This window comes from Spermophilus citellus (assembly GCF_964194105.1).
Source record: "Spermophilus citellus genome assembly, chromosome: 2".
Taxonomy (NCBI): domain Eukaryota; kingdom Metazoa; phylum Chordata; class Mammalia; order Rodentia; family Sciuridae; genus Spermophilus; species Spermophilus citellus.
This window is the reverse complement of record NC_138183.1, coordinates 225,143,815-225,171,458: the sequence shown is the minus strand read 5'-3', so window position 1 is coordinate 225,171,458 and position 27,644 is coordinate 225,143,815. Positions and strand designations below refer to the sequence as shown.

At 38.3% G+C, this 27,644-nt stretch overlaps 1 protein-coding gene across 1 annotated transcript in view; it reads left to right on the top strand.

Annotated features, from left to right (window-relative positions):
* Positions 1-27,644, top strand: part of CCDC73 (coiled-coil domain containing 73) — a 141,399-nt gene that overhangs the window by 22,048 nt on the left and 91,707 nt on the right. Inside the window, exon 2 of the mRNA XM_081279380.1 lies at positions 5,756-5,827. Coding sequence (XP_081135506.1) covers positions 5,756-5,827 — 72 coding nt within the window. The remainder of the gene's footprint in view (positions 1-5,755; positions 5,828-27,644) is intronic.

Genomic DNA, 27,644 nt, shown 5'->3' with positions numbered 1-27,644 from the left:
TATATGTATATAAATGTGTCAAAGGGACTATCTCCTTTATGTGTATGTATAAAGTACCAATCAATCCATCAATAAATAAAGGAGTGAAAGGAAGATCAGTAGAGTAGAGGAGAGATCAAGGGGGGAGGGAGAAGTGGAAGAAAGAGGAGGGGAATGGGAATTGAAATCAAATTCCTACTATGTATAATTATGTCAAAAGGAATCCATATAACTATGTCTAAATATAATGTTCTAATAAACATGGTAAAAATACCTATCTTATAAAATTATATCCCAGATTAATCAATACATAAAAACTGGTTAGGGCAATATCTAGATTATGGTAAGATCTTAAACCCATAGACTCTAAGAAAGAAGTGTATTATCAGACCTACATGATGAAAGCAGTATTAGTATCTTGCACATTTCTAGTCCAATCACTTTGGGAAGGGCTGCATGTTATATGTGGCTGCTTTCTGTCTCAGCCTTCCGAGTAGTTGGATCACAGAAACATATCCTTGCACCTGGCCAATTTGTTTTTATTATGGAAAAGTATTACTGCAAGGGATTCTTATCTCTCCTCACTGTATTTATCATGTAGCATACACAGTTAGTTGTGCATTTATTTGCTTCCTCTTTCTATGTTGAAGGAACCCCAATTGTGTCTTTGGTTTCATCTCTCACCAGTGTGAATCAGATAAACCCTCACTGGTTTTAGTTACTTAATGATGGTTCAATGACAGTCTGCTTGCCAACTTAGGAGTTGGCGTGTAATTCAGTTATGGAGTGGTTGTGCATTGGGGTGTCTGTTGGGAAGCTTTGGGGAAAGATTTCATTATCTTTTTATTAAGAGAGAATATACTTTTTTGACTGCACGTTATTCTCCTTTTTTTCCCCTTAATGTCTACAGTTTTGGTAGCCATTCTGCAACAATGAGGGGTGGAAAGCCTAAGGAAAATCACTTTCATAATGAAAAAAATAGAAAGATGAAAATGTAATTATAGAAAGATAGGATCATAGCTCTTGATGATATTGAGTCAATTATTGAAGTAACCTATCTTTAGTTTCCTTTTCACTCTTATAAGCCCCTGTGAATTAGGTTTTGTTGTTACTTGTTTCTGAAACCATTTTAAATGAGACAATTTTCAGGAAAGTCTTTGAGTAACACAGCATAAGTGTGTGCTTACAAGTGTGTATATGTGGAGCAAGCAAAGAACACATAAGAGAGTCACAAGGAAAATATTTCATTAAAAACACATTTAATCTATTATTATTCTTGGATTTTTCCTCATTTTGTTATGAAAATTATCAAACACACAGCAAAATTGAAAGAATTTTACACTAGATATTTATAATATTGTTAACATTTTTACTATATGTGCTTGATTACCTAACTATCCCTTTAAAATTATTTTTAGTTGTAGATGGACACAATACCTTCATTTTTTATTTATTTTTATGTTGTGCTGAGGATCAAACCCAGTGCCTCACACATGCTAGGTGAGCACCCTACCTCTGAGCCCCAACCCCAGCCCCCTAACTATCCTTTTTAAATTTTATTCTTTGATAATTTCAAAGTAAAGTGCAGGCACCAGTACATTTCCTATGAAATACTTCAAAATGCCTATCATTAAGCACATTTCACCAATTATTCACAGCTTTTTTCTTCATACTAAATATTATAAACAACAAAATGTACAGATCTTAGCTATTTTGACAGTTGCCTATACTTGTATATTGCAAACCCTTATCAAGATGTGTTCCCACAAACAATCAAGAACATGAAGAGAGAGCCTATAGAATGGGAAAAAATATTTGCCACCTGTACCTCAGATAGTGCATTAATCTCCAGGATATATAAAGAACTTAAAAAACTTAACATCAAACACAGTTGATAAATGGGCAAAAGAAATGAACAGGCACTTCACAGAAGAAGAAATATGAATGGCCAACAAATATATGAAAAAATGTTTAACATCTCTAGCAGTTAGAGAAATGCAATTAATACTACACTGAAATTTCATCTTACTCCAATGATAATGGCAATTATCAAGAATACAAGTTACAGTAAATGTTGACAAGAATGTAGGGGAAAAGGTACACTCATACATTGCTGGTGATATTGCAAATTGGTGAAACCACTCTGGAAAGTAGTATGGAGATTCCTCAGACAAATTTGAATGGAACCACCATTTGACCCAGTTATCCACTCCTTGGCATATACACAAAAGACTTAAAATCAGCATACTATAGTGATGTGGTCACATCAATGTTCATAACAGCTCAACTCACAATAGCTAAGGTGCCTTCAGTAGATGAATGGGTAAAGAAAATGAACATATACATAATAGAATATTACTCAGGTATAAAGAAGAATGAAAGTATGGCATTTGCCAGTAAGTGGATGGAACTGGAGGCTATCATGCTAAGTGAAACAAGCCAATACCAAAAAACCAAAGGCGGAATGTTCTCTCTGACATGCAGATGCTGACTCACAATAGGCTGTGGAAGGGTGAGGAATAGAGGTTCACTGGATTGGATAGGGAGTAATGGGGGGAAGGGAGAGAGGATGGGAATGGGAAAGACAGTAGAATGAATCAGACATAACTTTCCTGTGCTCATATATGGTCATATTTCATTGATCATGTATTCACATGACCAATGAAACTTCACAACATGTACAACCACAGAATGGGAAATTAGACTACAGTTAAGTATGATATGTCAAATAAGTTCTACTGTCATGTATAAATAAAAAGAACAAATTAAACAAGTTCATTGCTGGTTCTGTTGTATTATGTATTTCAAGAACAAGTTACTAAATTGTTTCTAAGGGTCTGAAATGGAATAAAATATGGCTTCGTTTTAGAAAAAGAAAAAAGGTTTGTTCCATAAACCCAGAAAGTTCCCCCATGCCTCTTCTTAGGCAAATTCCACTTCCTATCCCCAAGAGGCAATCATTCTTTTGATAATTTTTTCACACTCAGTTTTGATTGTCTTGAAATTCCATGTAAGTGGTGGTTTTTGAAGTATTGGTCTATTTCTGTGAGTTGTCAAATTTATTAGTATAAACTCCTTTTTAGCATTCCGTTACCTTCTTTTTTTCATTGATTTAAAAAAAATAAATGACAGCAGAATGCATTACAATTCTTATTACACATATACAGCACAATTTTTCATATCTCTGTTTGTATATAAAGTATGTTGTGGCTGGGGATGTGACTCAAGCAGTAGCGCACTCACCTGGCATACATGGGGCACTGGGTTCCATCCTCAGCACCACATAAAAATAAAATAAAGATGTTGTGTCCACCAAAAACTAAAAAATAAATATTAAAAAATTCTCTCTCTCTCTCTCTCTCTCTCTCTCTCTCTCTCTCTCTCTCTCTCTCTCTCAAAAAAATATGTTGACACCAATTCATGTCTTTGTACTTTGGATAATGATGTCTATCATATTCCACCATCCTTGCTAACCCCCTGCCCCCTCCCTTTCCCTCCCACCCCTCTGCCCTATCTAGAGTTCATCTATTCCTCCCATGCTCCTCCTCCCTACCCCACTATGAATCAGCCTCCTTATATCAGAGAAAACATTTGGCATTTGCTTTTTTGAGATTGGCTAACTTCACTTAGCATTATCTTCTCCAACGTCATCCATTTACCTGCAAATGCCATGATTTCATTCCCTTTTATTGCTGAGTAAAATTCCATTGTGTATATATGCCACACTTTTTTTATCCTTTCATTCACTGAGGGGCATCTAGGTTGGCTCCACAGTTTAGCTATTATGAATTGTGCTGCTATAAATATTGATGTGGCTGTGTCCCTGGAGTATGCTGTTTTTAAGTCCTTTGGGTATAGACTGAGGATAGCTGGGTCAAATGGTGGTTCCATTCCCAGATTTCCAAGGAATCTCCATACTGCTTTCCATATTGGCTGTACCAATTTGCAGTCCCACCAGCAATGTATGAGTGTACCTTTTTCCCCACATCCTCTCCAACACTTATTGTTGTTTATATGCATAATAAATAGCTGCCATTCTGACTGGAGTGAGATGATATGACTTTAGTATTTTAGTACATGGTTTCTGTTAGTTCTTTGAGCATATTTAGAATAGTTGGTTTAAAGTCTTTGGGTAGTAAGTCCAATGACTTGTCTTCCTTGTGGGGAGGTTCTGTTAACTTTTTTTCCCCGTGTGTGGGTCATATAAGTTCTTTGCATGTTTAGTGATTTTCTGTTGAAAACTATGTTTTAGATATGCATCAACTCTGAAAAACAATTCTTCCCCCTTTCTAGAATTATATATATATACATTTGTAGATGAACACACACCTTTATTTATTTACTTTTTTATGTGCTGCTGAGGATTGAATGATAGGCAAGTGCTCTGCCACTGAGCTACAGCCCCAGCCTGGCTTATGTTTTGTTTGGTGACTTTTCTGAACTATTGGTAAAGTCTGTAGTCTTTGTGTGTGGCCAGTAAAATTGCTGTTCTGTTAGTTTCATGATCAAGTAATGATGTGACAGAGATTTCCTAAACACCTAGAGCCAAAAGGAAAATAAAACAACAATAAAAACCCACCTAGTCTTTGCATAAGGGCTCTATGTGTTGGTTGAGGCACATCTTCAACAGTCAACCAGGCAGTTGAGATTTTCATTAGAAGTTTCGGATTTCTCTAGTGATGTCTTATGTTTATGATGTAGGTTAATTCAAGAGTATTATGTTATTTTGGAAAAAAAAAAACAGAAGGTGTTTCTAAATGACTGCTTCCTACTTGGCTTTGTATGTCTCCACTTGACTTTTGGTTTTCCGTTTAGAGAGAATCTGTCATTGCAGCTACCCCATCTGAATGTTTTTAAATTAATACTTATTAGTGTGGTGGTGGGTGGCAACAGGTGGGAGGAAGGGGACTTTTTTTTATATTCTCAGTAAGCCTCACTCTTAGGTAATATGATTTTCAGAATGAAGCCTTCACACGTGTTCTGATCCTTCCTTTAGCATGCATTTCTGCCCCTCTAGTGACACAGCTGTTTTACATCAGTCCTCCCAACTGCAGTGGGTTTCCACAGGTGCTCTGAGGTTGTGATCTTTATTGGCCTTCCCCTTGTAGATTAAGGCTTTCATTTCTTAAAGGAGATAAGGAAGGCAAGCCTATTTAAGTAGTTTTCAGTAGTGACTGTTGGTTCTCTTTGTTAACTGCACATGGTTTCCACTTGTTTACTTGGGTGTAGTTTTCATTTCTCTTCCCCTTGTCCTTGTGATCAAGAAATTTGGTGTGTAGAGGAAATAGGAAAGATAGCTTGTGACTGCTCTTCTCCTTCATAATCATTATCACAGGGATAAGCTTTCTCAGGATTCTTCCTAGTCTTCCCTATAACACCCTAGTGGGTTTCTTCAAGAAAAGCCTATCAGAAGGTACAAGCCTCCCTATTTCAAAGGCCATCAGGGGATTTATATTCTTACAGTAGCCCACATTCTGCTATTATAAATTTATTAAGGACTTTTAGCTAACTTTTCTTACCAGTACTCAGTGGCTTGTTTCCCAAGTAAGCAAATGCTGGGATTGTGCTCCTCCCTGCAGGTACCTGTCTCTGCTCAGATTTTGGGTTATTTGATTGATCTGCGACCTCAATTTGCTGATGGATTTGTTCAAATAATTTGGAATTTGTCCAACTCTGTTCTAATTGTGTGAGAGGATACCATTTCAGTTTCTCTGGAAAGAGGTAAAATTAAATGTCTGAAAGTTCTAATTTTCATAACATTTTCTTTTTTACTTAGGAAGCAGAAACTAAATATGAAGAGCAGATTGGTAAAATTATTGTGGAGACACAAGAACTTAAATGGCAAAAGGTAAGTATTTCCCCCCTCAGATTAGCATTTTTAACATCTGTTTAAAATGTATTCTAATCTGTATTACAGAATTAATTTTTAAATTTCCTAAACATATTCAGGGGTAGTACATTATTTGAAACAAAATCTCAAGAAAATTCCAAGTAAAACTGTTGGTGACAAATGGACTTCCAGAAAATAGGATAAAATTTTTGTTTAGGCTTTTGGTATTATAACATTGAGGATAACTGAAAATTTCTATATATTATTTTACACTTGAGAAACATACTATAAGAGAATAAGAGTATTTTGAAATCAGTGAAACTTTGGAATTAGTGCCATATTTTCCCTGGGATGTTTTTACATAATGTAACCAAATAGACAAAAATAACATCAGCTCTGGTTTTTCTATCTAGCTTTATGATAGTGCTTCTTATGCCTTTCCCTCCATGTAATCTTAAAGCTAAAAAAGTGAAAGCTTAATGATGATGATTCTTCTCCTTTTCATTTGGCAGAATTGAAACAGGAAATTACAGTTAATACATCAGAATCATAATTCAGATGATAGAGATTAAAACTAACTAAAAATGATTCAAATTGTGAGACTAGACAGACTCAAGATTATATCGGAATATCAAAGAAAAATCAGAGTCAGATTAAATGAGAGACAGGTTTGTAATAGGCCTGAATGTGGCTAGAAAGCACAGGTAAATAGTAAGTACAAATCAAAGCTCAAAGCACATTTCAAAATGTAAAGTTATATCTTGTTTCTGATTTTTATTTTTGTTTTGTTTGTTTTGAGATTGGAGGGTCTCACTGTATTTCCAAGCTGGTCTTAAACTCCTGGGCTCAAATGACCCTACTACCCCAGCCTTCTGAGTAGCTGGGACTGTTATAGGCGTGAGCCATCACACCTGACTTTTTTTTTAATACTTTTTTTGTAGTTGTAGGTGGACACAGTACCTTTATTTTATTTATTTATATGTGGTGCTGAGGATCGAATCCAGGGCCTCACATGTGTTAGGAGAACACTCTACTGTTGTGCCACAACCCCAGCCCACACCTGGCTTTATCTTGTTTTTGTATAGGAAGAATCAATGGTATAAAAATCATCAGAATTCCTAATTTAACCAGTGGTTTAATACCATCCAATTTAAAATACCAACAGCATGTTCAGGGAGCTTAAGTTCCCTGAATATGTTGATTCTAAGGTTTATGTAGAAATAAACATACAAGAATTACTGGGAAAGTTTTGAGAAAGAAGAGACCCAGGGCCTTACACATACTTTATAAGCACGTTATAAAGCTATAATAATTAAAATAGCTTGGTTATTAATGTGAATACTTATTCAGTGGAACTAATAGTATACATAAATATAGATACATAAAATAATTTAGTGAATGATAAAGATGGCTTTCAAGTCAATAAGGATGAATAGATTATTCAATAAATAGTATTAGACAAAGATGGTGGAATAGAGGAGGGGTGCAATTTCCAGTTGCTCCATAGCTAGGGATTCAAGCAGTGAGAATTCATACTGCTTCCAAGGGAGGTGGGTACACAGGAAATGAACCAGATCTCCATATCAGAATCATAGAGTTAGAGACAAAAGTTGGGACTCTTTTTGTCCCAGTATGGCATATGCAGTGAACATCCATTCTTGTCAATAATTTTGACCACCTCAGTGGTGAAAATCCCTCCACTTTTCATTAAGATTTATTTTATTTCACTTTAAAAATGTATATATTTTAAAATTTTTCCTTCGTTTTTCTATCAAATGTGAGTGTAAATGTGTGTATGTGTGGGTATAGGTGTTCTTGCTATGTTGTTTGGCTCATGAACACACATACATAAATATGTTCATTTTTTTCTCTTCATTTTTCTCTTTTTTTTCCTTCTTTCTTTGCTGTAACCCATGCAGCATCCATAAAGGAATCTTGAGTAGGGGTGACTGGAGATGAAGAAAAACACAAAGAAAACACAAAGACATTTTTAAGCAAAGATGGGGCCAGGTGAGATACTTCACTTTGATGGAGGAACAGTGACCCAGAACTAGCTCCACAAGTTTATTGTATAGGGTCTCATAATCAGAAAGTTAAACTATAGGGGCATTGTGAATTGTTCAAGGCTTGTGAGTTGTCAGAGGCTCTTTGTGTACTAAAAAGTTACAGAGCTAGGAACATTTTTTGCAGCTATCCTACTGTTGCAGTGGTAGGAACATTCTGCCGCACCCAGGAATGTTTCCCAGGCTTGGCTTTTGCTGATGCTATAGGATCAGCTGATGACCAGCTGATGACTGGGGGCTCATCTACTCTCCACATTTCTCCTCTTCTTCCTCTTCCTTCTCCTTCTCCTTTTCCTCCTCCTCTCAGACCCAGGGCCTTACACCTGCTAGGCAAGTTCTCTGCCACTGACTTATACTCCCGGATTTTTTAGATTTATTTTTGTAGTTGTAAATGGACAGAATGCCTTTATTTTATTTTATATGGTACTAAGGATTGAACCCAGTGCCTTGCACATGCTAGGCAAATGTTCTGCCACTGAGCTACAGCCCTAGCCTGAGCTTTTCTTTTTTTTTTTTTGACTTTTTTTTAAATTTTATTTTATTGTTGGTTGTTCAAAACATTACATAGTTCTTAATATACCATATTTCACAGATTGATTCAAGTGGGTTATGAACTCCCATTTTTACCCCGTATACAGATTGCTGTGTCACATCTGAGCTTTTCTTTTAAAAAAAAATCTTAAAACTTTTTCTTTTCTCAACTATTTGTTATTTTGACTTGTTTTGACTTTAGAGGAGGAGGGGTTTTATTTTTGTTTATGTGTTTTGGATTGACTTTTTGTTTTGGCCCTTTTTTTTTCATATTACTCCTTCTCTCCTCTCTTTCCCCTTCAATAGCCAAATTAGCTAATTCTTTATCTTGTTATTTATTCTTTTTCTTTTATTTTTTACTCCCCCTTTTTTATAGCCATTACTTGTTACCTGTCCCTGTTGTATCTTTGTATCCTTTGAATATTTTAAACTTTATTTTACCTTCATATACTATTTTCTTTTCTCTTAATTAACTGTAATTTTGCTATATTTAAGAACAATTTAGTTTACATAATTACTACCCCCAGTTTTCATGTTGTTGCAGTTATTAGTACCGGGGAGGGCATAGTTGACGCCTGCTTTGTACTTTAATGCTAGATCTAGTTTACAGTTATTTGTTGTTTTGCTGTTATTAAATAGTAACCCCACCATTTCTTTTGGTAATTAATGGTGTATATCTTGTAGAAAGCATCAGAGGACAGTTATTCTAATGCTGATGTTGATCACTACTATGTTTGCTATTGCTTGTCTTCCCCTTTTCTGAGAGGGGCTGGGAAGCATCTGGTATACTACAAGTCTACACCATAGAGACTCACCCTTGGAATCTGCTCCTACAGCAAAATCAGAGAAAGATTTCAAAAAGATGGCTTAGAAAAACCCATAGTGGGAGCTGAATCGTGAATCACACTGACAATGAATTAATTACAAAGTACTAATAGTTCTGAATCATTGGATGGTCTTGATGTTTGCAGATGAATTCCTATATTTGAGTTATCTCCAAACAAGGGAAAAAAGTCAAACTTGTATCTCAAACACAAAGGACTATAAACAGGATGCCTAAAAAGGCTCCATCTGATGATCAGCAAGGATTTAATTATAATTATAATTAAAGAATGGTATGACTGTAAAGGGAGCAAACTGTTGGGAAAGCATCAAAGATTTTCCTGGATACCTTTTTTGGAACTTATACCTCCACCTCATTCAGTCAGTAAGAAAATCTTTTGCATTTCAATAAGAAAACACAACATTTTAATAACTGTTCCTATTCAGGATGACTCAAATTCAGATGCTATAGAACCACCACCTCCTGCCATAGTACCTGCTCACTATCATCCTGACTATCCAGGGTCAACCAGTGGTATGGCATCCTATTATGGTTTGGATGTGGGGTGTCCCCCAAAAGCTCATGTGTGAAAAAATGCAAGAAGGTTTAGAGAAGCAATTATTGGGTTATGAGAACCTTAACCCAATCGTTGAATTAATCCTCTGATAGGGATTAACTGGTAACTGAAGTGGTAGAGTGTGCCTGGAGGACATGGGTCATTGGGAGCATGCCTTTGGGGTATATATTTTGTATTTGGCAAGTGGAATTTCTCTGTCTACTTACTGATCAACTGCTTCTCTGTACCACATTCTGCCATACTGTCCTGCCTTATCCTAAACCCTGACAAATGGAGCTGGCTGTCTATGGACAGAGGCCTCTGAGACTGTGAGACCCCCCAAAAACTTTTCCTCCTCTAAAATTGTTCTTGTCAGGTCTTTTAAGCCACAGAAGTGAAAAACTTGACTAAAACACATCCTCACCATATTATGCCTCCACAGCAACATTATTTACCACTTCTACCTCCTCAACCACCAATAAGCCATCCAGTGCCACATCTTCCCCAGGCTACAGGTACTCCTCATTTGGTATTTAGCCAGGCTCTACCTTCAACAGTGACCTCTGCTCCACCACCAATAACCCCCTGTCCCCGCATATATCATTGCCTAGATGCCAACATATATGAAATTATCCTCCTCCAGACACTCCCCCTCCTCAACATTGTGCTCCACATGTAACTGCACCCCTCCTCACCATTATAATTCTAATCCTTTACTCCAGTTTACTGAAGATCAAGGAACTCTGAGCCCTCCATTTGCAGAACTAGAGGAAACGAGTCCTGGTATATGTCCTGCACAAAGAGAGCCACCTCCTCCTTCATGAATTCAGTATCTGCCTTCTCAAACCCCACTTCCTGGACCACATTATCCAGATCAGACAAGATATAAACCTTATTACCAATGATACTAGTATTTTGAACTGAAGATAGAAGGAGGAATAAAACTTATGTAGAGTCAAATTTTAAATTAAGTTTTGATTGTTTTGGGAAAGAAAAGTACCTCTAAGTGAGGTAGCTATAAAACAAAAAGGTTTTATATCTTGACTTTAGAATTGATTTCAGGTACTATATAGTACAGATAAGTGGCTCAGTTCAGCACAGCTATATTTTAACACCTTTGTTCCCCAGGTAGTAAACTGACCCAGAACATTTGTTAAAAAAAAAAAAAAAGAAAAAAAAACTGAAAAAATTTTTTTCATTGTTTCACTTTCAAAAGTATTGCTTTAGTTAAACTCAATGTTTAACTTGTGGTACATCCACAAATGAAATCAATAAAGACCTTTTGACCTAAATGATACTATAAGTCAAATGGACCTAATAGACATATATTTTTGGGAGAATATTTCTCCCAACAACAGCTGAGTATGTTTTCTCCTTAGCAGCTCATGAAGTCTTTTCCAAAATAAATCATATTTTAGGACACAAAGCAAGTCTTAGCAAATATAAAAAAATTGATATTCCTTGTATCTTATTAGATTATAATGGATCAAAATTAGAAATCAACATCAAGAAAACATATGTAAACCACAAAAACATATGGAGATTGAACAGTACTCTTTTAAATGATGCATGGCTCATCAAAGAAATGAGAAGAGAAATTTGAAAATTTCTAAAATTGGGAACAGTGATATAATATACCCAAACCCCTGGGACACTCTGAAGATGGTAGGGAGAGGTAAGTTTATAGCATTAAATTCCCACATTAAAATAAAAAACCTCAAAAAGACCCCAAATAAGCAAATAAACAATTTAATGCTCCATCTCAAGGCCCTAGCAAACAAGAAAAAACTATTTCCAAAACCAGTAGAAGATGGAATATTTTTAAGATCAAAGCTTAATAAAATGGAGAATAAAAAAACAATACAAAGAATCAATGTGCCAAAAGTTGGTTTTAGGAATGATAAACAAGATTGATAGCCCCCTAGCAAAACTAACCAAAAGAATGAGAGAGAAGACCCAAATCAACAAAACTGGAGATGAAAAAGGAGATATCACCACAGACATTTCTGAAATCCAGAGGATTATTACAGACTATTTTGAAAACTTAAGTTTTAACAAATTAGAAAAGCTAGAATATATTGACAAATTTCTAGATGCATATGACCTACCCATATTGATATAGAAAATGGAAACAGACCAATTTCAAGCAATGAGATCAAAGCAGTAATTAAAAGCCTTCCAACAAAGCAGAGTCCATGACTAGATGTATTCTCAGCTGAGTTCTAACAGACCTTTAAAGAAGAACTAACTTTGGTATTTGTTTTTTAGGGATTGGCTAGCTTCACTAAACATAATCTGCTCTAGTGCCATCCATTTCCCTGCAAATTCCATGATTTTGTCATTTTTTAGTGCTGCGTAATACTCCATGGTGTATAAATGCCACTTTTTTTATCCATTCATCTATTGAACGGCATCTGGGTTGGTTCCACAGTCTAGCAATTGTGAATTGTGCTGCTATGAACATCGATGTGGCAGTATCCCTGTAGTGTGCTCTTTTAAGGTCTTCAGGGAATAGTCCGAGAAGGGCAGTTTAAGAAAGTCCCATTTGTTGATTCTTGTTATTAACTCTTGTGCTATGGGTCTTTGATATAATGAGAGCAACTAAAAACAGAGCATTGAGGAAGAGCAGGAAGAAAGATTAACATTAAACAGAGACATGAGGTGGGAGGGAAAGGGAGAAAAAAGAGAAATTGCATGGAAATGGAGGGAGACCCTCATTGTTACACAAAATTACATATAAGAGGTTGTGAGGGGAATGGGATAATAAACAAGGAGGGAAATGAATTACAGTAGATGGGGTAGAGAGAGAAGATGGGAGGGGAGGGGAGGGGGGTTAGTAGAGGATAGGAAAGGTAGCAGAATACAACAGTCACTAATATGGCAGTATGTAAAAATGTGGATGTGTAACCGATGCGATTCTGCAATCTGTATTTGGGGTAAAAATGGGAGTTCATAAACCACTTGATTCTAATGTATAAAATATGATATGTCAAGAGCTTTGTAATGTTGTGAACAACCAATAAAAAAAATTAAAAATAAATAAATGGGAAAAAAGGGGGGGCTGGGGATGTGGCTCAAGCAGTAGGGCGGTTGCCTGGCTTGTGCAGGATGCTGGGTTCGATTCTCAGCACCACATAAAAATAAAATAAAGATGTTGTGTCCACCGAAAACTAAAAAATAAATATTAAAAAATAAATAAAGAAGAACTAACTGCAGTCCTTCTCAAAATATTCCATTAAGAAGGAAGGGAACACTCCTAAACTAATTCTATGAAGCCAGTATTACCCTAACACTAAAATCAGAAAAAGAGACATCAAAGAAGGAGAACTACCAATATCTCTCATGAACAAGATGCAAAAATTCTTAATCAAGTATTAGCAAACCACATTAAAAAACACATAAAAAAGATTATATAGCATGACCAAGTTGGAACCATCCCAGAGATGCATGGTTAGTTTAAATTAATAAGTCAATAAATGTAATTCATTGCATAAACAGAATCAAGGACAAAAATCATATGATCATCTCAATAGATACAGAAAAGTCCTTTGACAAAAATTTAGCATCTAGTCATGTTAAAAACACTGGAGAAACTGTGAATAGAAGGAACTTAACATCATAAAGACTATGTATGTTAAACAAAAGTCAGCATTATACTGAATAGAGGAAAAATTGAAAGCATTTCCTCTAATCAGGAACAAGATAAGGATGTTTACTCTCACCACTCCTATTCAGTATAGTTTTTGAAACTCTAGCAACGAGTCAAGAGAAGGAAATTAAAGGGATACAAATAGGAAAAGAAGTCAAACTATCTCCATTGCTGATGACATGATTCTATACCTAGAAAACTTGAAAAACTCCAAAAGACCTCTACATCTGATAAACAAATTCAGCAAAGTAGCAGGATACAAGATCAATATTCAAAACCAACAGTTTTCTTATACTTCTGTAATGAATCTGTCAAATTCTCCATATTTGCTGAAGAAGGCAAAATAGTTGATTGGCCCCCTTTCTAAATCCTATATTCCACTAATCACCTACATGGACAGATCAAGCCCATACAATTCCCTAGACAACAGACATCCATTGGCATCCCTCTCTTGGCACCCCTCCCTCTTTGGGAATTCTGCTTTCTTTCTTTATATTGCTCTAATAAATCCTGTTCCTTTACTTTTACCCTTGTGTCCATGGATTTCATTCTTTGAATTTTTAAGACAGGGAACCCACCTGACATCCATTCTCTGTGTTACTCCATGTTATAGTAGTTGTTTATATTATGTATATTTGTACATTTTCCCTCTTTTCTTGAGTGATCTTTTGATAGGACAGCGTCTGTACAATAGTATTTAAGACTCTAGAAGTCACACATTTGAATATACCAATATGAAAAAATGGTGAGAAAAAATTATTATTAGACTATGTAGATTTTTCCTAAGTCAGCAGCCAAGAATATCCAAGTAAAAGCAAGAGGACAAAGGACATCCCCAATCACAAACAAATTTCAGTCTGTTATTAGATTCATATCACAGAGTGGCCAAGAATAGAGAGCAATATTAATGATAAGGACTTTGGAAATATCATGATTAAGAAATAATATGTTTACTTATTTAAGGTTTTAAATTGTTACCAAAGAGGAAATAAAACATTTGGGAAAATAAAGAACAAAACCCTGCAAAACTAGGCATTGCAATCTGATTATCTGAATTCAGTGTCAGCAAGCTTTTTCTGTAAAGAGCCTATGGTAGATATTTCAGCTTTTGTGGACCCTGTGATCTCTTTCATAGCCACTTAACTCTGTTGTTACAGTGTGAAAGCAGCCATGTTTAGTATTTAAAAGAATGAATGTGTCAGCTGGGCGTGGTGGCACACACCTGTAATCCCAGCAGCACGGGAGGCTGAGACAAGCGGATCATGAGTTCAAAGCCAGCATCAGCCACAGCAAGGCGCTAAGCAACTCAGTGAGACCCTGTCTCTAATATAAAATACAAAATTGGGCTGGGGATGTGGCTTAGTGGTTGAGTGCTCCTGAGTTCAATCCCTGGTACTCTGCCCTGGCTCAAAAAAAAAAAAAAAAGAATAAATGAGTCTGTATTCCAATAACACTATTTATGGCACTGAAATTTAAATTTTATACAATTTTCAGATGGTTTGAAGATTGCTATTCTTTTGATTTTTTTTCTTTTTAGCTATTTGAAAGTGTAGATTTACGATAGCCACCTCCTCAAGAAGCATTACAACACTGAAAATTGTTGACCATTTGAAATTGGGATTCCTACTGAGGTTGGAAACCCTAATTCTGTCTAAAAGCATGGGCTTCTCCAAAGGCATAACTGCTGTTAATGTTAACTCACTTACCTCTTGACATTTGGCAAGCTTTTGCTGAAAGTTCTGTCATCTGGACGGATTTTAATTCTGGTAAGGAGTCATAAGATAGGTCAGTTGAGACTGCTGTGCTGTGTCCTGTCTGATATTTTTCCCATTTTTCTTTAAAAAATGACCTATTCACAAATGAGATTAAACTTCAATTTAGGGAGGGTTTCTAATAGATCAGTTTGTACCACAGTCATTGCTCAAGAGACTAGATTGTCATTTTGCCTTTGGATAGCAGAAGAAGAGCAGCAGACTACTACTACTACTACTACCTCCTCCTCCTCCTCCTCCTCCTCCTCCTCCTCCTCCTCCTCCTCCTCCTCCTTCTTCTTCTTCTTCTTCTTCTTCTTCTTTTAAAAACACATTTTCTCTATCAGCAACATTTATAAGAAAGAGCTAAGAGAGAGATTTTCTCTAGTAATTCACTGATTATCAAAATATTTCTTGAAAGAAAGTTTGCCAGGCAATTTGTTTTATATCACTTTTTTTTCTCCATTAAGACATAAAAACATTTAAAACCTGTTTTCTGGTAATCCAAGATGGCAGGCTAGAAGGAGGATGGATTTTGTGTTGTTTTGTGACTAAGATTCTAGTAGTGGGAATACTGTTTTTCTGCAAGTTACTAGAGAACCCCCAACAGCTACACCCATGCAGGAATCCCACTGCTTCTCCCACACAGGATACCCAGCCATTGTCTACACGTGAGACCTCCAGCTGCCACTCCCTTGTGGACCTCATTTACCAATGTGAGGCTCCCCCAGTTGCTTTCATCTTGGGACACTGAAATCACTTCCATAGTCCCCTACATGTGGTAGCTTTCACCTGGAGACATAGGATAGGGACTAGAGATAGCCGCCAGCCACAACACTGCTCACCACAGAGCTGCATCTCTGAACACACCACCCAATGCCACCACCCAACCTAACCCCACCTGACACCCCATCTCTGAAAGCAGCCTCCATCTTGGGACACCTTTGTATCTATCTTTAGTTGGGGCAACTCTCAGCTTGGGGCCTAGAAGCAATATCAAAGTACCTATAGTCCCCATTTCCTCCCTCTCCCCCATAGCTACTAACCCAGCACCATGCTTGCAGTTACAGGGCTGGTCCATAGCAAAACCTGGCATGAACTGCCCAATACAAAACACCTCTCCTCACAGGTGTACAGCCCCCAGAGCACAGACCACAAGACCTCTGGAGAGAGAGGTTCCTGATTGGGAAGTAGGAATGGGGGAGTGAGTGAGATATACAGATTAGAGACCAGGGATTGTGAGGTCTACAGGTGATATAAGGATATTAGATCAGGCACCCACATCATACTAACACACCCCAAAGGAGATCCTTGGAGTGCAATCTCCCAGTGGGACCTGTAAGTGCTATACCCCACCTCCCTAGGAGCTCTGCCCCCAAGACCAATCCTCCTACCCTAATAACTTTCACCATCCTAAGGGTGGAGATACCAACAAACAGCAGACAACTTCACCTATTGGATGAGAAGGGAAGTAGGAAAGATAATGAACTCCAACAAAATCAATCCTTATATTTTCCTTTGAGGATTTTGTTTTAGTTGTCATTGGATCTTTATTTATATGTGGTGCTGAGATTTAACCCTGTGCCTCTCACATGCTAGGCAAGTGCTCTATCAGTGAGCCATGACCTCAGCCCCTTTGAGATTTTTTTCTCCCTTCTTTTCACTCTCTCTCTTCTTCTACCCTCACATCTCCAACATTTGTGAAACAAAGTATTTTTCATGAATTAAGCTACTGAGGTCTGGGATGTCTGAATAGTATATTACAGTTTGTGTTGTATATTCTTTTATCTCCTATTTTTACATTTTTATTTTTCTTAATTTTTATGGTTTTTTTTGTACTCTCTCTTGTCTTCCCACTTGTCTCCCCCAAATCACTTTCTCTCTTTTCTTCTGCTACTAGCTAACTTCTTTAGATACCTCTTTCAGGCTACCTAAGATTTAATAACTCTATATCCTCACCTCCTACCTCCTTAATATCTCATCCTACATCCCACCTCTGGTTCTCTCTTTGTCCACCATCAGAAACTGTAGACACTTTTGCAAACCTACTATTTATATTGTGGATAATAATTGAACTCTCCATTTCTGCATATTGTGACAAAACCATAAACATTTTAATATCAGCTAATTGGTTTAAGGCTGTATATTGTTTGTATTGGGGTCTGTTAATATTATTTTCCCCCTTAAAGGAGAGGTATTTGAACCCTGCAGGGACACTATAAGCCTATAGGGTAAAAACTGTAACACCTCGGATCCACAGTGCCTAAAGGGAAGACACAGGAACAACATGAAAAAACAAGGGTAGAGAGTGCCCCAAACAAACCAAGGTACTACATGATTAGAATCCATGGCCAGCACAACAGAAGAAATGACAGAAGGAGTTCAGGATGTACATAATTAAAATGTTCTGTGATTTAAAGGATGATATAAAAGAGCAAATACAGGCAGAAAAAGGTTATTTCAATAAAGAGCTACATAAGCAAATATAGGAAGCAAAAGATTACTTCAATAAGGAGATAGAGGTTCTGAAAACAAACAAACAAACAGAAATCCTTGAAATGAAAGAAACAATAAACCAAATTAAAAACTCAATAGCATCACCAACAGATTAGATCACTTGGAAGACAGAATCTCAGAAAATGAAGACAAAATATATAATCTTGAAAAGAATGTTGACTACATAGTGAAAATGGTAAGAAACCATGAGCAGAACATTCAAGAATTATGGGATAACATAAAAAGGCAGAACTTAAGAATAATTGGGTTAGAGGTGGGCATAGAGTTCCAAACCAAAGGAATGAACAATCTAGTCAATGAAATAATATCAGAAAAATTTTCCAAACATGAATAATGGATTGGAAAACTAAATACAAAAGGCTTACAGGACACCAAATGTACAATTTCACAACAGATATCCACACCAAGTCACATTATCCTGAAAATGCCTAGCATACAGAATAAGGAGAGAATTTCAAAAGCTGCATGAGAAAGGAATCAGATTACATAGGGGGGAAACCAATTAGGATATATGCAGATTTTTCAACACAGACCCTGAAGGTTAGAAGATCCTGGAACAGCATATACTAAGCTCTGAAAGAAAATGGGTGCCAACCAGGAATCTTATTTTCAGCAAAATTAAGCTTTAGATTTAATGATGAAATAAAAACCTTCCAAGAAAAACAAAATTAAAAGAATTTACAACTTGAAAGCCTGCACTACAGAATATCCTCAGCAAATCCACAAAGAGGAAATGAAAAACAACAATGAAAATCAGCAAAGGGAGGTATTACACTAAAGGAAAAACCAATAAAAGGAGAAACCAAGTCAAGTTAAATTACCAAAAATAGACAAAAATGACTGGGAATATAAATCATGTCTCAATAATAACCCTGAATGTTAATGGCCTAAACTCACCAATCAAAAAACATAGACTGGCAGATGATTTTTAAAAAAAGACCCAACAATATGCTGCCTTCAAGAGACTCATCTCATAGGAAAAGACATCTGCAGACTAAAGGTGAAAGGTTGGGAAAAAACATACCACTTACATGGTCTGTGGAAACAAGCAGGGGTTTTTCCATTCTTAGATCAAATAAAGTAGACTTCAAGCCAAAGTTAATCAAAAGGGATAAAGAAGGATATTACATACTGCTTAAGGAACCATATATCAACAAGACATAATAATTATAAGTATATATGCCCCAAACAATGGAGTGTCTACATTCATCAAGCAAACTCTTCTCAAGTTCAAGGGTCAAATATATACAACACAGTAATTCTGGGTGACTTTAACCACCTCTTTCACCACTGGATAGATCATCCAAACAAAAGCTGAACAAAGAAACTATAGAACTTAATTAGGGCAGAAGGGAGGGAGGGGAAGGGAGAGGGTATGGGGTTAGAAATGGTGGTGGAATGTGATGGACATTATTATCCAAAGTACATGCATAAAGACACGAATTGGTGTGAATATATTTTGTATACAACCAGAGATATGAAAAATTGTGCTCTATATGTGTAATAAGAATTGTAATGCATTCTGCTATCAATATAAATAAAAAATTAATAAAAAAGAAGAAAAAACAAAACAATAACTTAGACTTAACTGACATATATAGAATATTTCATCCTTCAATGAACAAATACCCTTTCTTCTCAGCAGCACATAGATCCTTCTTGAAAATAAACCATATACTGTGCCACAAAGCAACTCTTAGTAAATATAAAAAAGTAGAGATACTACCCTGCATTTTATCAGATCATAATGGAATGAAATTAGAAATAAATGAAATAATAAATAAATAAATGCTACTCCAACACCTGGATATGCTACTGAATGGACAATGGGTTGCAAAAGACATCAAGGAGGAGATTAAAAAAATTCTTAGAGGTAAATGAGAACACAGATACAACATATTGAAATTTCTGGGACACTATGAAAGCATTACTAAAAGGAAAATGTATTGGAGTTCATTCCTAAAAGAAAAAGTCAACAAATAAGTAACTTAACATTACATCTCAAAGCCCTAGAAAAAGAAGGACATATCAACACCAAAAGTAGTAGAAGACAGGAAAAATCAATGAAATTGAAACAAAAGAAGCAATTGAAAAAAATTGACAGAGTGCGCTGCGCCACTGTGCGGGAGAAAGACGAGGTGAAACGGCTGAAGCCTACCTTGGTGGGAATCCCCGGTGAAATTGAGGTGCTCCAGAATCTAGAGGACAGATTTCCAGCGCACGGGATTCGGCTGCAGGGGCTTGGTCGCGGGCGATTTCTCCGCACGGAGGGAAGCAGTACCTGGTCGGCGGACCGCCCCGTGGATGGAGTCTGGGACGCGCCCGGGATTACAGCGAAGCGGATTCTGGAGGCTCCTGCCAGTGGCGCCAGTGGCGCACTGGCCGCGCTGAGTGCTGAGTTCCAGCTTTGAAACAGAGGAGAGAACCGGTCCAGTTCGATTCCCGACACCGGTCGGAACACGGAGGAGGACAGCAGCCGCCATCATGGAGAGCTGATGCAATCATTTCTGTTTTCTACTGACCTCAGCTCATTCGACTACAGAACAGGTGATTCCAGGCTGGTATTTGCCTGCGTCGCGCAGACAGATCGCTCAGGCTCGGGACTGGAAAACCTGAGGAGAATACTCTTCGGGCCTCACCCCTGGCAAGGCGGGCGCCGGACATTGAGCGGCCAGATTCTAGTTCCCCGGGTTGCTGTGGCCCAGGGCGGGAGATCCTTTGGGGACTCCGGGCGGAGGCCAGTTACAAGTGGATTGTGCGCTGAGGGGCGGCGCTAACTCCCGGAACAGTTTTGGCCCGGGGCCAGGGAACCCGCAGGGACTGCGTCTTTGACCCTGCCCCTGGCTGAGCGTACACTGAGCTGGGAGAGGATGGAGCTGCCAGGCTCGGGCTCCCGGGGCTACTTGGGCCTGAGGCTGGGGTACCTCTGTGGAGCCTGCTCCTAGCAGAGTGTGGCAGGGATCGGAGAGGCTGGGTTCTGGCTCCCGTGGCTGCTTGAGCCCAGGGCTGCAGAGCCTGCGGGGACCGCGAGCTGAGGCCAGCCACAAGTGAAACTTGCGACGAGGGGCAGCGGGACTCTGTCTCCCAGAACAGTTTTGGCCCGGAGCTGGGGAGCCCGCAGGAAGTGCGTCTTAGACTCTGCTCCCAGCGGAGTGTGCACCGAGCAGGGAGAGTCTGGTGCGGCCAGGCTTGGGCTCCCGGGGCTGCTTTGGCCTGGGATTGGGGAACCCGCGGCGGTTGATCTGAGGAGCCTGCTCCTAGCAGAACGTGGCGGGGATCGGAGAGACCGGCTCCTGGCTCCCAAAGCGGCTCTGGCTCAGGGTTGGGGATCCTACAGGGACTGCTTCTTGGTCCGGGTCCTGCTGGGTGCTGCGGGGGCCTGGGGGGCAGAGTGGAGCTGCCTCCTGCGCCCAGAGCAGGCTAAGGGTCCCGCCGGTGTGGTATCGCGACACCCTAACTGCAGCTGGGGCCGAGGAGAGTAGCCGCCCACGCCTGGAACAGGACCAGCGACCTGACGGCAGGGTAGCCAAGTCAACCCACTTGGAGTGGAGGCCGTGAAGAGCCGCCGTCTGATCCTGCAAGGTAGGCAGTCCTGCGTCCCACTGGCAGGACAGGCTCGGCAGCCTGCCAGTGTGGTGGACGAGTAGCATTGAGGCAGTCACGTCACACTGGTTGGAGTGGGGGTTGAACAGAGCCGCCGCCAGCGTCCGGAAGGAGCCCAGAGACCCGTTGGAGAGGCAGTTAGGTACCCCCACTGGGAGTGGGGGTTGAGCAGAACTGCCGCCCAGGCCCGCAGGGTGGGCAGATCTGAGACCCACCGGCGGAACAGGCTTGGAGGCCGACCAGCGTGGTAGACACGTCACATCAATTGGAGTAGGGGTGGAGGAGAGCTGCCGCCCACATCCGGATCAGGACCAACGATCCGAGGACGTGGTAGGAACGTCACCGCAATTGGAGTGGGGGCAGAGTAGAGCAGCCACCCATGCCCGCAGGGTGGGCAGACCTACGACCAACCAGCGTAGTGGATAGATCACCCTGATTAGAGGAGGAGCACAGCCACTACCCGCCCTACAAGAGAGATATCCCAACTATACAAGAGCAATATAAATAAACAGGGGGAAAATTTTCAAAAACACAACAGTTTCACCAAGCAGAAAGAAACGCAAGCAATATGAAAAGACAAGGAAAGAAAGGACCACAAGCAATGCAGGTCAACTCAACTCTAGAAGAGGTAATAGCTGCAACAGATGGAATGTCAGATAAAGAGTTCAGGATATACATGCTTCAGATGATCTGGACTCTCAAGGAAGATATGAGACAGCAAAATCAGACAATGAAAGATCACATTGACAAGGAACTACAGAAACAAATCCAGGAAGTAAAAGATCAATTTCACAGGGAGTTAGAAGTAATAAAAAACAAACAAATAGAAATCCTAGAAATGCAGGAAGCAATAAACCAACTTAAAACCTCAATTGACAATACTACCAGCAGAATAGATCACTTAGAAGATAGAACATCAGACAATGAAGACAAAGTATTTCAACTTGAGAAGAACATAGACAGTTCAGCAAGACTGCTAAGAAACCATGAACAGAACATTCAAGAATTATGGGATAACATTAAAAGACCAAACTTAAGAGTCATTGGGATACAGGAGGGCACAGAGCTCCAAACCAGAGGAATGAACAATCTATTCAATGAAATAATACGAGAAAACTTCCCAGACTTGAAGAATGAAACAGAATCCCATATTCTAGAAGCCTACAGGACGCCAAAAGTGCAAAATCATAAGAGATCCACACCTAGACACATTATAATGAAGATGCCCAACATACAGAATAAGGAGAGAATTTTAAAAGCTACAAGAGAAAGAAAGCAGATTACATTTAGGGGCAAACCAATCAGGATAACAGCTGATCTCTCAACACAGACTCTGAAAGCTAGAAGATCCTGGAATAACATTTTTCAAACACTGAAAGAAAATGGGCTCCAACCAAGAATCATGTATCCGGCGAAATTAAGCTTCAGGATGGAAGATGAAATTAAAACCTTTCACGATAAACAAAAGTTAAAAGAATTCGCAGCTAGAAAACCATCTCTTCAAAAAATCCTTGGCAAAACATTACAGGAAGAGGAAACTGAAAATAACATTGAAAACCATCAGTGGGAGGTAGGACAGTAAAGGGGGGAAAGTAATCAAAGAGGAAAACTAATCAGGTTTAGTAACATAAATAAACAAATATGACTGGAGGAACAAACCAAATCTCAATAATAACCCTAAATGTTAATGGCTTAAACTCACCAATTAAGAGACAAAGGCTAGTCGAATGGATCACAAAACAAGATCCAACAATATGTTGCCTACAGGAGACGCATTTGATAGGAAAAGATATACATAGACTGAAGGTGAAAGGCTGGGAAAAATCATTCCACTCATATGGACTGCGGAAACAAGCAGGAGTGTCCATACTCATATCAAACAAAATAGATTTCAAGCCAAAGTTACTCAAAAAGGATAAAGAGGGACACTACATACTGCTCAAGGGAACCATACACCAACAAGACATAACAATCATAAATATATATGCCCCAAACAATGGTGCAGCTACGTTCATCAAGCAAACTCTTCTCAAGTACAAGAGTCTAATAGACCACCATACAGTAATCATGGGAGACTTCAACACACCTCTCTCACCACTGGGCAGATCTTCCAAACAAAAGTTAAATAAGGAAACTATAGAACTCAACAACACAATTAACAACCTAGACTTAATTGACATATATAGAATATACCACCCAACATCAAGTAGTTACACTTTTTTCTCAGCAGCACATGGATCCTTCACAAAAATAGATCATATATTATGGCACAGGGCAACTCTTAGACAATATAAAGGAGTAGAAATAATACCATGCATCTTATCTGATCATAATGGAATGAAACTGAAAATCAACGATAAAAGAAGGAAGGAAAAATCATGCATCACTTGGAGAATGAACAATAGGTTACTGAATGATCAATGGGTTATAGAAGACATTAAGGAGGAAATTAAAAACTTCTTAGAGTTAAATGAAAACACAGACACAACATATCGGAATCTATGGGACACATTGAAAGCAGTTTTAAGAGGAAAATTCATTGCTTGGAGCGCATTCCTTAAAAAAAGAAAAAACCAACAAATAAACGATCTCATATATCATCTCAAAATCCTAGAAAAAGAAGAGCAAAACAACAGCAAAAGAAGTAGAAGGCAAGAAATAATTAAAATCAGAGCTGAAATTAATGAAATCGAAACAAAAGAAACAATTGAAAAAATTGACAAAACCAAAAGTTGGTTCTTTGAAAAAATAAATAAAATCGACAGACCCTTAGCCATGCTAACGAAGAGAAGAAGAGAGAGAACCCAAATTACTAGCATACGGGATGAAAAAGGCAATATCACAACAGACACTTCAGAAATACAGAAGATAATCAGAAATTACTTTGAATCCTTATACTCCAATAAAATAGAAGATAGTGAAGGCATCGATAAATTTCTTAAGTCATATGATCTGCCCAGATTGAGTCAGGAAGATATAGACAGCCTAAACAGACCAATAACAATAGAAGAAATAGAAGAAACCATCAAAAGACTACCAACTAAGAAAAGCCCAGGACCGGACGGGTATACAGCAGAGTTTTACAAAACCTTTAAAGAGGAACTAACACCAATACTTTTCAAGCTATTTCAGGAAATAGAAAAAGAGGGAGAACTTCCAAAGACATTCTACGAGGCCAACATCACCCTGATACCTAAACCAGACAGAGACACTTCAAAGAAAGAAAACTACAGACCAATATCTCTAATGAACCTAGATGCAAAAATCCTCAATAAAATTCTGGCGAATCGGATTCAAAATCGTATCAAAAAAATTATACACCATGATCAAGTAGGATTCATCCCTGGGATGCAAGGCTGGTTCAATATACGGAAATCGATAAATGTTATTCACCACATCAATAGACTTAAAAATAAGAACCATATGATCATCTCGATAGATGCAGAAAAAGCATTCGACAAAGTACAACATCCCTTTATGTTCAAAACTCTAGAAAAATTAGGGATAACAGGATCATACCTCAACATTGTTAAAGCAATCTATGATAAGCCACAGGCCAGCATCATTCTGAATGGAGAAAAATTGAAGGCATTCCATCTAAGATCTGGTACAAGACAGGGATGCCCTTTCTCACCACTTCTGTTCAACATAGTCCTCGAAACACTGGCCAGAGCAATTAGACAGACGAAAGAAATTAAAGGCATAAAAATAGGAAAAGAAGAACTTAAATTATCACTATTTGCAGACGATATGATTCTATACCTAACAGACCCAAAAGGGTCTACAAAGAAACTATTAGAGTTAATAAATGAATTCAGTAAAGTGGCAGGATATAAAATCAACACGCATAAATCAAATGCATTCCTGTATATCAGCGACAAATCCTCTGAAACGGAAATGAGGACAACTACTCCATTCACAATATCCCCCCAAAAAATAAAATACCTGGGAATCAACCTAACAAAAGAGGTGAAAGACCTATACAATGAAAACTACAGAACCCTAAAAAGAGACATAGAAGAAGACCTCAGAAGATGGAAAAATATACCCTGTTCATGGATAGGCAGAACTAACATCATCAAAATGGCGATATTACCAAAAGTTCTCTATAAGTTCAATGCTATCCCAATCAAAATCCCAACAGCATTTCTTGTAGAAATAGATAAAACAATCAGGAAATTCATATGGAATAATAAAAGACCCAGAATAGCAAAAACAATGCTAAGCAGGAAGTGTGAATCAGGCGGTATAGCGATACCAGACTTCAAACTATACTACAGAGCAATAGTAACAAAAACAGCATGGTACTGGTACCAAAACAGGCGAGTGGACCAATGGTACAGAATAGAAGACACAGTAACCAATCCACAAAACTACAACTATCTTATATTTGATAAAGGGGCTAAAAGCATGCAATGGAGGAAGGATAGCATCTTCAACAAATGGTGCTGGGAAAACTGGAAATCCATTTGCATCAAAATGAAACTGAATCCCTTTCTCTCACCATGCACAAAAGTTAACTCAAAATGGATCAAGGAGCTCGATATTAAATCAGAGACACGACATCTGATAGAAGAAAAAGTCGGCTATGATCTACATACTGTGGGGTCAGGCTCCAAATTCCTCAATAGGACACCCATAGCGCAAGAGTTAACAACCAGAATCAACAAATGGGACTTACTCAAACTAAAAAAGTTTTCTCTCAACAAAAGAAACAACAAGAGAGATAAACAGGGAGCCTACATCCTGGGAACAAATCTTTACCCCACACACTTCAGATAGAGCCCTAATATCCAGAGTATACAAAGAACTCAAAAAATTAGATAATAAGATAACAAATAACCCAATCAACAAATGGGCCAAGGACCTGAACAGACACTTCTCAGAGGAGGACATACAATCAATCAACAAGTACATGAAAAAATGCTCAACATCGCTAGCAGTCAGAGAAATGCAAATCAAAACCACCCTAAGATACCATCTCACTCCAGTAAGATTGGCAGCCATTAAGAAGTCCAACAACAACAAGTGCTGGCGAGGATGCGGGGAAATGGGTACACTTGTTCATTGTTGGTGGGACTGCAAAATGGTGCAGCCAATTTGGAAAGCAGTATGGAGATTTCTTGGAAAGCTGGGAATGGAACCACCATTTGACCCAGCTATTCCCCTTCTCGGTCTATTCCCTAAAGACCTAACAAGAGCATGCTACAGGGACACTGCTACATCGATGTTCATAGCAGCACAATTCACGATAGCAAGATTGTGGAACCAACCTAGAAGCCCTTCAATAGATGAATGGATTAAAAAAAATGTGGCATTTATACACAATGGAGTATTACTCTGCATTAAGAAATGACAAAATCATAGAATTTGGAGGGAAATGGATGGCATTAGAGCAGATTATGCTAAGTGAAGCTAGCCAATCCTTAAAAAACAAATGCCAAATGTCTTCTTTGATATAAGGGGAGTAACCAAGGACAGGGTAGAGACAAAGAGCTGGAGAAGAAGATTAACATTAAACAGGGATGATAGGCGGGAGGGTAAGGGAGAGTTAAGGGAAACTGCATGGAATTGGAAGGTGAGCCTCAGGGTTATACACAATTACATATAAGAGGAAAGGAGGAGTAGGAGAGAAATTATATAAGTGTAAGAAATGATTTACAGTACAGGGGGTGGAGAGAGAGAAGGGGAGGGGAGGGGAAGGGAGGGGAGGGGGGATAGTGGAGAATGGGATAGACAGCAGAATACATCAGTCACTAGAAAGGCAATTTGTAAATCAATGGAAATGTAACTGATGTGACACAGCAATCTGTATACGGGGTAAAAATGGGAGTTCATAACCCACTTGAATCAATCTGTGAAATATGGTATATTAAGAACTATGTAATGTTTTGAACAACCAACAATAAAATAATAATAAAAAAAATTGACAAATAAAAAGTTGGTTCTTTGAAAAAATAAATAAAATCGACAGACCCTTAGCCATGCTAATGAAGAGAAGGAGAGAGAAAACTCAGATTACTAACATCCATGATGAAAAAGGAAATATCATGACAGACACTACAAAAATACAGAAGACTATTAGAAATTATTTTGAAAACCGTTACCCAATAAAATAGAAAATATCAAGGGTAGTGACAAATTTCTAAAGTTATATGATTTGCCCAATCTGAATCAGGATGATATACACATTTTAAAAAGATCAATTTCGAGCAATGAAACAGAAGATGCCATCAGAAGCCTACCAACCAAGAAAAGCCAGGACCAGATGGATACACAATGGAGTTCTATAAGACCTTTAAAGAAGAACTAATGCCAATACTCTTCAAATTATTTCATGAA